Below are 12,383 nucleotides of genomic sequence, written 5' to 3'. Positions count from 1 at the left end.
AGACTTTTAACAAGAGATCTTGTTTTTGAATCTTCATGCATGAAAGAAACATTATGCGACAAGAGACCTCTTCCCGCAACATTTTGCATCGCGGATTGCAATCTGTGAGGATTAGGAGTAGCTTCTGACTGAAAATCCATGGGGAAGGGAAAAGTTGTTTGAACAGAAGCATCACCAAGAGAAGTAACTGGAAGTGTTTGGTTTTTCATGGATTGAACTTCGTGAATGCTTTGGTCCACCCGTTTTGAGAGAACAGATATTTCAGTTTCCAACTGATTTACAGTCTGCACCATTGGAGTTATAACAGCATTAATATCTTTCAGCACTTCAGAATGTAGGTGCTTCACACGCCAGGTTATGGTGGAAGTTATTTGATTCTGCGAATGTTCAACGTGATTGCTCACAATCAGAGCTAATTCCATTTGTTTCTCATTCACAAGAGTGGTCATAGACTCAGAAAGTTTTGAAATGGTCTCTTTCAATTCATCTTGATATTTCTCCTGAGTGTTCAAGAGGGTTTCAATTTTTTCATTTACAACAGTGGAAAGATGATGTTGAGAAAGACGAATAGTTTCCACAGATTGAAATGAGGAATCTGATTTGTAAAGGCCCCCTAAAGGAGGAATATGATGTGGTTGTAAAGAGGGAAGAGTTAGAGATTCTCCACATAAGTCCATATCCAAAAGAGAGCATTGTGTAACATCAACATGCACAGGAGAGGATTGAGCAACTAAAGCACTGGATTCAACTATATGGTCCGATGAACGTTGCCTTAAATCAAGAGATGAAGTATATCCAGGTGCTCCATTAACATCCAATAACAAGTCCTCCAACTCAGGCATGCTTGTGGAAGTGGTCATTTTTGTTTCAACAAAAACACATCAACAGGAGATTGTTCAGTGTCCCATCTGGGGTGCCATTTTTTATGTGACGATTTTGTGTGTACTAAGAGGGGTGCCAGCCTGGCAAATCATCCAGACAAAAACCAAGTTCTCAGCAATTAAACCGTCCCCAAAGGAATCTAAAAAATGTCCTCATCAATTCATACAATCCCTATCTTTTCAAATGACCCTTCACAACCCAAAGCACATAAAAAAAACATATATTCACATATTCAAGAAATGCAATACAAAGTTCATAATACCCATACACATATTCCAGCAGTATAATAAATCCACACATAGCACATGAACACCAATATACAAAACATTTACAAATTCATAGCTACTCAGTCCTTTCAGCATACTTTAATGAATGACCCTTTTAACGTGTAGGAAGTTTTTAGCTTGGAACATCAAAGTCTTATAGGAATGGCCGTGGAGTGTTTGTAATGTTTGAAACGTATCCAGTTCAAAAGAAAGAAATAAAACCCACCCCCCACAAAAACAAAATAATCGAATTTACAACATCCCATAAAGATAAACAATAGCAAAAGAAAATTAAACTTACACTTTCCCTAGCACGACTGTTTAACGTCATTCTCTGTTTACATCAGGATAGGTGCACAATATCTCTCCGTACATGGCTTCAACAAGCGCTTTAAACATTCCATCCACAGCGGGAGATTTAAACATTCCATACACAAGCGGGAGATTAAATTAGTCCATACACAGCTGGAGATTCAAAGCATCAACGAGAGTAAAACAATTTAGTTCGTGATCTGAAGATGCTGTGCTACTTCAATACATTGCAAGCTCATCAGAACCACAGTCTATGACCAGAACGCAAAATGGAATGTAGCTTGTAGCTTTTGGTCGCGCTACACCGATACTTGCTGGAAAAAGTAGTTAACTACTGGAAAAGCTACAGTGTTTTAAAAGTAGCTGAACTACTGACAAGCTACTGAAAAATTTTGTTAAACTAGTAGCGTCGCTACATGTAGTTAACTATATAAATGTACATGTAGTTAACTATATAAATGTTAAAAATAAAAGGATTACAATGTAAAAGATTATTATTGTGAGTATAAAAATAAAAATGCTTTGGTGGAATCCGGCTTGTCCCGTAGATGGTCCTTGCGTGCTTTAACCTCACACACGAGCAGATAAAAAAGTGATTTATAACAACAAAACTACAGTCACCAGATGAGTGTGTGTGTGTGTGTGTGTGTGTGTGTGTGTGTGTGTGTGTGTGTAGTCATACACTTTCGTGGTCCTGCTGTGATCCTAATTGCTAATCCATGATCCACACTATAAACACACAAACACACATTAATGTAGATATGCATCATGCACACACACGTTCAGTATGCCAGTATTAGTGTTTGACATACTTGATTATCTGCAGTGAGCAGTTTGGATCCTTCACTTTATCCAAGAGCAGTTTGACTCCTGAATATCCTGAGTGATTGTAGCTCAGATCCAGCTCTCTCAGGTGTGAGGGGTTTGAACTCAGAGCTGAAGACACAAAACCACAGCCTTCCTCTGTCACCATACAGCCAGACAACCTACAGATGGAAGATGGATCTCTTTATATGTCTCACTCAAAAAAAAACAAAAAAACAACAAAAACATGTTTTTATATTTCTCTATTAATCATATCAAAAGGCACTGGATTTTCAAACATCAGCAATAATATAACTCAATCAAATATATCAGTTTTATTTATATATAAAACTGTATATCAGTCGATATATCAGTCGTTTGCTAAGTTAAACGAATTAGCATTTTAAACAAATTGGTTGAATGAAGGTTTCAAATCACTCATTAAGACAGTGAATTGTGACCACCTACAGGCAGTTATAGTTTCATATTTAAAAAGTAGCCTATTTTTTAAAATATTTCTATATTTAAAAAAAAAAAGTTATATTTTAAACATGAAGCTCTTAACATAATTTATGCAATTATAATTGCTGTGTAAATCCATTCATGCCACGTCTGAGTAAACAGTAAGTGTAAATACAAAGATGGATTTTGTTGACACTGATTTATTTTATTGGTAATAGCCATACAGTTTCTTTTTTATTCCTTTCCTCCCGTAGTTGTAACAAATCCTTCCCTCCTGGGTCAAAATGACCCGAAGCCCTAAAAATATACTTATACTCCAGAAAGCTTACATCATTTCATTTTTATAATATTTTTTCTATTTTTAAATTTATTTTTCAATTAATCAAAATTTTAGAGACATTTTGTTATATTATTTACCTCTAAATTACTACATTTTATCAATAAATAATCTAATAATATAATTTAAGCACATTCTTCATGTTCTTTCACTTAAAATACAAAATAACACTCCATTAAATGCAAAATCTTGTTAGAACTGCTCAAAAAGTCTCACTGGGTATCTCTGTAGACCTCTTGTGGAAAAAATAATAATATAACATGATATTTCATGACTCTTGCCACTAGATGGCCTTATAGCTCTATGTGGAGCACATGAACATATGAACTGTTTCCCTGGGTCCTAAAGTCATTTAGGTATATATTTAGATATTGTAAATTCCTTTTTTTTTTTTTTTTTTTGGTGAAGTTTTAGCATTTTTTATTTTAATTTTGAGCATTTTTAAGGTTTTTATATATATACTGAAGTGTCAGATTTTGTAATAATTCAAGTAAGCCTTGTCCCTCCCACCGAGATAAGCATGGAGGACTAAGATTTTGGGCTTACGTGGGGCACTTGGTAGGTTTCAAAAGGGCATGTTATAGCTTGCCAGCATCTGCATCGCCAACAATCGTAACACAGTCCAGTGGTTGTGGTGCTTTCCATAGGGACCCCATTTATCATTATATCCCTCCTGCCACAACCCTGGACTGCCCCGCTGAATGGCCAGGACACCATCTTGGCTCATCAGCATAAACCCAATGAGTGGATCCATGCCACCATCTTATATACCCATATATATATAAGATGGCAGCATGGCCATTATTTCAAAACTCAGACATGATTGAGGCTACCAAGTGGGACCTCATTTGTCAGTCGACATAACGGCCAACTGTAACAATAGTAACCAAGACATTATATTGGTCTTAAAGTGTCAGAGACCTAATAAACAGGGGTTGGACAATGAAACTAAAACTCCTAAATTTAGAGAGCAATAATTTATTAGTATGGTGTAGGGTCACTTTTTGCAGCCAATACAGCATCAGTTCGTCTTGGGAATGACAGATGCAAGTCCTGCACTGTGGCCATAGGAATTTTAAGCCATTCCTCTTGCAGAACTGTGGTCAGGTCACTATGTGATGCTGGTGGAGGAAACTTGCTCATCCAAAACAGCCCAAAGTGGATCAAGAATATTCAGATTTGGTGATTGTGCAGGCCATTCAATTTCAATTTCATGTTCATTAAACCACTTTGTCACCAGTCTTGCTGTGTGTATTGATGCATTATCACTCTGATACACGGCACCATCTTCAGATTTAGATTTCAACATCTTTAGATTTCAGTGTCATCTAAAACTTTGTCATCATTTTCAGGAAAATTACATATCAGACAAAAATAATAACATTGTAATATATATATATATATATATATATATATATATATATATATATATATATATATAGGTCCTTCTCAAAAAATTTGCATATTGTGATAAAAGTTCATTATTTTCCATAATGTAATGATAAAAATTAAACTTTCATATATTTTAGATTCATTGCACACCAACTGAAATATTTCAGGTCTTTTATTGTTTTAATACTGATGATTTTGGCATACAGCTCATGAAAACCCAAAATTCCTATCTCAAAAAATTAGCATATCATGAAAAGGTTCTCTAAACGAGCTATTAACCTAATCATCTGAATCAACTAATTAACTCTAAACACCTGCAAAAGATTCCTGAGGCTTTTAAAAACTCCCAGCCTGGTTCATTACTCAAAACCGCAATCATGGGTAAGACTGCCGACCTGACTGCTGTCCAGAAGGCCATCATTGACACCCTCAAGCGAGAGGGTAAGACACAGAAAGAAATTTCTGAACGAATAGGCTGTTCCCAGAGTGCTGTATCAAGGCACCTCAGTGGGAAGTCTGTGGGAAGGAAAAAGTGTGGCAAAAAACGCTGCACAACGAGAAGAGGTGACCGGACCCTGAGGAAGATTGTGGAGAAGGACCGATTCCAGACCTTTGGAAGCCGTGGACTGAGTCTGGAGAAACATCCAGAGCCACCGTGCACAGGCGTGTGCAGGAAATGGGCTACAGGTACCGCATTGCCCAGGTCAAGACACTTTTGAACCAGAAACAGCGGCAGAAGTGCCTGACCTGGGCTACAGAGAAGCAGCACTGGACTGTTGCTCAGTTTTGCATGTCATTCGGAAATCAAGGTGCCAGAGTCTGGAGGAAGACTGGGGAGAAGGAAATGCCAAAATGCCTGAAGTCCAGTGTCAAGTACCCACAGTCAGTGATGGTCTGGGGTGCCATGTCAGCTGCTGGTGTTGGTCCACTGTGTTTTATCAAGGGCACGGTCAATGCAGCTAGCTATCAGGAGATTTTGGAGCACTTCATGCTTCCATCTGCTGAAAAGCTTTATGGAGATGAAGATTTCGTTTTTCAGCACGACCTGGCACCTGCTCACAGTGCCAAAACCACTGGTAAATGGTTTACTGACCATGGTATTACTGTGCTCAATTGGCCTGCCAACTCTCCTGACCTGAACCCCATAGAGAATCTGTGGGATATTGTGAAGAGAAAGTTGAGAGACGCAAGACCCAACACTCTGGATGAGCTTAAGGCCACTATCGAAGCATCCTGGGCCTCCATAACACCTCAGCAGTGCCACAGGCTGATTGCCTCCATGCCACGCCGCATTGAAGCAGTCATTTCTGCAAAAGGATTCCCTACCAAGTATTGAGTGCATAACTGAACATAATTATTTGAAGGTTGACTTTTTTTGTATTAAAAACACTTTTCTTTTATTGGTCGGATGAAATATGCTAATTTTTTGAGTTTTTGGGTTTTCATGAGCTGTATGCCAAAATCATCAGTATTAAAACAATAAAAGACCTGAAATATTTCAGTTGGTGTGCAATGAATCTAAAATATATGAAAGTTTAATTTTTATCATTACATTATGGAAAATAATGAACTTTTATCACAATATGCTAATTTTTTGAGAAGGACCTGTATATATATATAAATATATATATATATACAGACATATCGTTATTGTCAATTAGAATTACTCAAATGATGAAATAATAATTTTATTACAAATATTAAAAAAATCAAAATAGTGTGTTGATCTCACATGTTATTTGTCGCATGTAGAAGACCATTTTCACGTTGGCAGGTAATGCCAGACTTTTACATTTCAGTAAACAAGAAGTTGATGTCGCCACTCAGGATTGGTCACTTGTCTGTTGCCTGGCTACCAGTTTCTCTCTGTAGCTGGCCAAGTGTGCTATTAGAACGAAGTAAATATCTAAGGCCATAAAGCAGTCGTTATTTAGTATCATGCTGTCTGTAAACTCTTGCGCTACAAAGGCAACGACTGATGCATTTGTATTACATTCCAAATAACTCTGTTATCAGCCCCACAGTGGAAAATGAAACCATACCTGTTAGGGATGGGAATCTTTTGGAATCTCACGATTTGATTTATTTCGATTCCTGGGGTTAAGGTTCGATATATGCATAAATTTGATTTTAGATTAGATTTTTTTTTAATCTATTTTAACTCAAATTAAAATGCAACAAAAAGTAAAGGAAATTAAATGATTAATTTAATTTAAAGCAGTAGTAGGGAACGTTGATCCTGGAGGGCCACTGTCCTGCTGTCATGATCACTAGTGAGAATGCCCTATCGGCCACTAGAGGGCACTCCTACCTGGACTCTTGTTTTCACCCCTTGGACTGCATTTCCCATAACACACTTCCCGGACTCATTATCCTGTTTCATTGTTGTTTTGTGTTTGCTCATTAGTGTCTGTCTATTTATACTTGGTTTGTTTTTGCTTTTGTTATCGTGGTTTCATTTCATGTCACCTCCTTCCGTTTTTGTCACTGGCTTTTGTTTCTGTTTCTTTTGTTTATTATGGACTGTTTTGTGGAGTTTAACCCTTGCCTGTTATGGATTATGTTTATTGGACTACCCCATTAAAGCTGCACTTGGATCTTACCTTCTTGTCTCTGTGCCAAACGTGACACCTGCAGAGTTTAGCTCCAACCCTAATTAAACACACCTGAAGCTAATCAACGTCTTCAGGATTACTAAAGTCACAGGCAGGTGAGTGTGTTTTTTTTCAGGGTTGGAGCTAAACTCAAGTCAAGTCAAGTCACCTTTATTTATATGGCACTTTTTCCAGTGCAGATTGTGTCAAAGCAGCTTTACAGTAATAACTGCACAGCAGCTCTTAAAGAAAATGGTGTCAATGCAGGCAGATGCAAAGCACTGTTGAATATCAAATGTTAAGTCCTCATCTGTAAACTCCTCAGGACAATGGCCCTCCAGGATCAACTTTCCCCACCCCTGATTTAAAGGATTAGTTTGATGAAGGACACATGCAGTGGTGTGTGTGCTGGGACTGATGAACTGTGCATGTCCTACTTGATCCTTCAAACAAACAGGTGATCTAAAACAGTGTTTCACAAACTTTTTTCCTTGAAGAAACTCCCCTCCCCCCTTTTATATAAGATACCCTGTCACCCTAACTGATTAGTTAAATACAACTCATGGGTGCAATGAAACTTTAATTCAAGTTTTGTTAATTTATCTAAATATTTTATATTGAACTATTTTATTAATAATAAATTACATTTCCTGCATTTTATTTTTGTAGGATATTGGTAATAGTAGCTATATTGTCAATTTGTTCCCTGGTACAGTTTAAAGCATCTATGTCTGCTTATTATGTTGTGTATTTGACAGGCTTCTTTTGCTTTTTTGTGATATCTGGCAACCCTTCGCTGGAGCTTTTGTTTGTATACTGAACAGCAACTACTGTTAGTACAGACTGGTCAGGTGTTATTAAATAAAGTATTATTTTACTATAGCCTGGTACTGCTCAGCCTGTTGAAATCACTTCTCACATCATAAGCAAAAGTTCAGAGACAAATCAAATCAAAGGAAGTGATTATCAGCTGGTTCCAATCAGTGGCCAATCTTTTGGAGTTAGAAAAACATAATATGCACTATTATATTCTCAATATTTAGTGATTCAGATACAGGACATGTTTTTTCGCTTTTACAAGCAGGTATTGTTTGTTACCATGGAAACCACTTGCACGTCCACATTGCGTGCGCTTCTTGTGTATAAAAAGAACATGCAGTACACATAAGAGGCAGCAAGGTCACAAGAAAAGTTTGACGTGAAGGAGTTGATTCTGGAATCCACTGCCGCTTCAATATACAGTATATCTTTTAAGTTATTGATCAACATTTATCTTTCTGTTAAATTTTTTGAATGACTTCTTCAACGTATGTTAAAGCATTTATTTTCCTTTTCAAACACTAGAAAATCATTTTGAATATTGTCTGTACCTCTCGCTGAGAGAAAAGAACATGTTATTATTATGTTTCGGGGAAAGTTTCCTGCTCAGAGCAGAGCTCAGATCAACTTCAACCTTGAAGAAGTTGTGAATCATGTGTATCTATGTATGTGTGCTAAGTGTTTTGTTCAGGTCCTTTACTGGTGGACAACTGGCACTCTGCAGATGCCATGTCATGACCCCAAAATGACATCCAATACCTAAATCCAGGGTCCCCTCGTCAGCATCGTGACAAAGGAAGATATGCTTCTGAGTATCTGTCCATGTGTAGAAGATTACCAAATCTGTCTATTTTTCTTAGCCAATCAGAATCATTCAACCTGAAGTAGTGACATAGTTAGTTGACTCTGTCAGAGTATAATTGTTGTGAAAATGTGAATGTACGCAGAGCGGCCTACGAACTCCTTGTGAGACATGAAGGTGGCTTATGCTGATGAAACTGCAAACTATTCTTCATTCAATTTTTCTTCAATTTATTAATTTTTTAAAACTTTGACTCCGGGGTCCCTATTTTAACGATCTAAACGCAAAGTGTAAAGCGCACGGCGCAGGTGCACTCAGGGCGTGTCCAAATCCACTTTTGCTATTTTAACGACGGAAAAACGGTCCGTGCCGGGGCGCATTTTTGAAATGGGTTGTCCCTATTCTCTTAATGAGTAATGGGCGTAACGTTCAATAAACCAATCAGAGTGTCATCTCCCATTCCCTTTAAGAGCCAGATGCGCTCGCGCCATGGCGGATTGCTATTTACATGGCGGAATTTGTTAAGTGGCCAGTCAATCTTTCAGTCGTCTGCGTTGGAGGCAGGCTTTCAAATAGCTCCGCGCGATGAGTCAGTTAATATATATATGTGTGTGTATTGGCATGATTGTTCAATTAATTAGCCAATTTCGTTGAATTGAAAATAGGTAGCCTAATTCTAATACACGCAATGACTATTCATCATTACATTTTTATATTTATGTAGCCTACACAATAATATTCTTTTACACTGTAATCCTTTTGTTTTTAATATTTGGCATGTTTGTGTGATGCGCATCCCTGTGTGTAATAAGCAAAGTCAACGCGCACTGTGGACGCGCCCAGAGGCGCAGTTTCTACCAACGCGCTCTCACAAAAAAAAAATTGCGCCATTGACTTTAGACTTTAGACCAGGTTTGAGTTGGTCTATGGCGCAGTCTATTTTCAGCTCCTTAAAATAGCAATGCGCCGGCAATGCGCCTGAACACACCTCTTTTTTAGACCAGCACGCCCATGGGCGCACTAACTGGCGCAAATGCATTTACTAATTTAAGGACGTGGCGCTGAACGGGAAAACGCGAACGGCGCCAGACGCAAACTAGCAACTTGCGCTGCGCCTTGCGTCGCATTGCACCGGGTGTATTATAGGGCCCCGGGTCTTTATTCAACTTATCTGGTTTCAAGGGTCCTAAACTGTTTATCCCCAACAGACGTGTGCTGGTAACCATACATTATTTGAGGCTAATTTCTATTTGTTAAGATATTCATAAAGGAGCTGTTGTCAAGTAAGCTTCAGTCTTCAGTAAGACATTTTTCCATCATTTTAATTTCTTTTTGGCAGTTTTCCACCCCTGCTGTATACTGTCTTCTTAATATACTTGAATTTGAATTCTATTTAAATGTATTTAAGAATTTGACATAAAAGACGATGCATACTTCTAATAATGTTAGAAACGCCGTAAAGTTAAAAATGCCCCAGTAAATTTATTTAAGGGGACAAATATTGTCCCTTAATGATTATTTTCTGTTACTGCTAGGAACAAATGCACAGAATATGTAGAACATGAAAATCTTTGGAAGTCAGCTCTCCATAACAGGCCTAAACAAGCCAAGATACCAGCCCAAAAACACACACAGCAAAATATCATATAATTATTGTTTATCAACAAAATCCCAGAAAATATTGAAATATTATTTTTGTCAATATCACACCCTCCCCCCAGCGTGTGTGCTCAGTTTCAAGAAAAATCACACAGAACTGAATGAAACTGTAATCATTTTAATAAAAAATAATTAAATTGCAAAATAATTAAGTCTTTCAAATGATTGGAGTTAAACAATTAATTCCATGCATTAACACATTCACTTTGATAGCTCTGTATTGCTGTTTGTTTGTAACATACATTCAGTGTCACACATGACAAAATTAAATATGAATTTGATTTTAGTAATGGGCTTTATCTTGCAGCTGTGTATTTGTATGCTTTTATTTTCAACACACATAGACCAGTTAAAATCTCCCTAAATTACCTCAGTATCTGCAGCTGACAGTTCGGACTCTTTAGTCCATCCGAGAGCAGCTTCACTCCTGAATCCTGCAGGTCATTGTTACTCAGGTTCAGCTCTCTCAAGACACAGGATTGAAGAGCTGATGACAAACTCTCACAACACTGAACAGTGAGATTACAGCCAGCAAGACTGAGAGAAGAATACACATCAACAGTCAGATCATCTACAAACACACATCAACATTATGGCTATCTGACTGTAAATTATTTCATATATGTTCTTAAATACCTCAGTATCTGCAGTTGACAGTTTTTCTTCAGTCCATCAGAGAGTAGCTTCACTCCTGAATCCTGTAGGTCATCTTTACTCAGGTCCAGCTCTCTCAGGACACAGTTTGAGGATTGAAGAGCTGATGATAAACTCCCACAGCAAAGAACAGTGAGATTACAGCCAGCAAGTCTGAAAGAGAGCAGAGTACACACATTAACTGTCAGATTAACTACAAATACACATCAACATTATGACCGTCAAACTGTAAATTATATCATATATGTTCTTAAATACCTCAGTATCTGGAGCTGACAGTTTGAACTCTTCAGTCCATCAGAGAGCAGCTTCACTGCTGAATCCTGCAGGTCATTATTACTCAGGTCCAGCTCTCTCAGGACACAGTTTGAGGACTGTAGTGCTAATGACAAACTCTCACAACACTGACCAGTGAGATTACATCCAGAAAGACTAGAAGAAATTAAATAATAAAAATAAAACAACCTTGAAAGAGCAATAAAGGGATCTAAAGGAAGGTGCCGTTTGTCTGTCCTCATGAACCTGGAACACAATATTTTCAACATTCCAGCCTGAACCACAATAAGATGTACTCATGAGCATGAGAGATAATCTGATCAGTTTATCATTCAGGTTCATTAAAGGTGCAGTAAGTGATTTCTGAGAAACACTGTTGAAAGTGGATCGGACCAAGCACCACAATACACTTGTAGCCAATAAACTTGTAGCAGTAGGGGGCGTGTCCACTCATGATACATAGACAGTTATTATGGCGAAAAAACAGCAGTTTAAGCACTGTGTTCCTCCCTGCCCCCGTTTCATCATGGGTGGGGATACACACAAGCTTTGTGTTGTTTGTTTGGGAGTGGAGCATGCTCAAGCAGGAGGAGGCTGGTTGTGAGCATTGTGAGCTATTGTCATTGAGAACGCTCCGCTTCCGCCGATTACTTGAGAATATTTCGACTTGCGTTCCCCATGGCTCGGTCTCTTGTCATGGAGCTCGCAAATGAACATTGCAGAGGGGTTTGAGATGGGCCCTGCCCTATCTCGACCCTCACCTGTTCAGTCCAGTACATCACAGGGGTTGAAAGCACGCTCTGCAATTTCTTCCACCCCCTTTGATGCACTGGTACAACAATTATCTAGGAGTTGGATGTTGTTATCGATCCTGGTGATGTTGAGGATTCGCGACCTCACACTCAGGCTTATGAGGAGTTATTAGAGGTTGTGACTCATGCCATAGCCAGGTTGAACATTGACTGGCCGGCAGAGAAACAGGAAGTTCGCCATCAAAGCTTATTTGACTAACGTTTTCTACCATCTAGATCACAACCTCCTCGCTGGTGCTTGCCTTTTCCCCCGATCTCCATACTGAGGTATCGAGATCATGGAGGAAGCCAGTTTCATATCATGTGTTCAGT

At 38.3% G+C, this 12,383-nt stretch overlaps 1 protein-coding gene across 2 annotated transcripts in view; it reads right to left on the bottom strand.

Annotated features, from left to right (window-relative positions):
* Positions 1-12,383, bottom strand: part of LOC125278866 (NACHT, LRR and PYD domains-containing protein 3-like) — a 52,821-nt gene that overhangs the window by 33,558 nt on the left and 6,880 nt on the right. Inside the window, exons 2-6 of one of the 2 annotated variants that reach the window (XM_048208260.1) lie at positions 11,242-11,415; positions 10,966-11,136; positions 10,699-10,866; positions 2,273-2,446; positions 2,143-2,189 (exon numbers count right to left, since the gene is read on the bottom strand). In XM_048208260.1, coding sequence (XP_048064217.1) covers positions 2,143-2,189; positions 2,273-2,446; positions 10,699-10,866; positions 10,966-11,136; positions 11,242-11,415 — 734 coding nt within the window. The remainder of the gene's footprint in view (positions 1-2,142; positions 2,190-2,272; positions 2,447-10,698; positions 10,867-10,965; positions 11,137-11,241; positions 11,416-12,383) is intronic. The other variant, XM_048208259.1, reaches the window with a different exon arrangement.

This window comes from Megalobrama amblycephala, linkage group LG11 (assembly GCF_018812025.1).
Source record: "Megalobrama amblycephala isolate DHTTF-2021 linkage group LG11, ASM1881202v1, whole genome shotgun sequence".
Lineage (NCBI taxonomy): Eukaryota > Metazoa > Chordata > Actinopteri > Cypriniformes > Xenocyprididae > Megalobrama > Megalobrama amblycephala.
The sequence above is the reverse complement of the archived record's forward strand: the minus strand, read 5'-3'. Positions and strand labels throughout refer to the sequence as shown.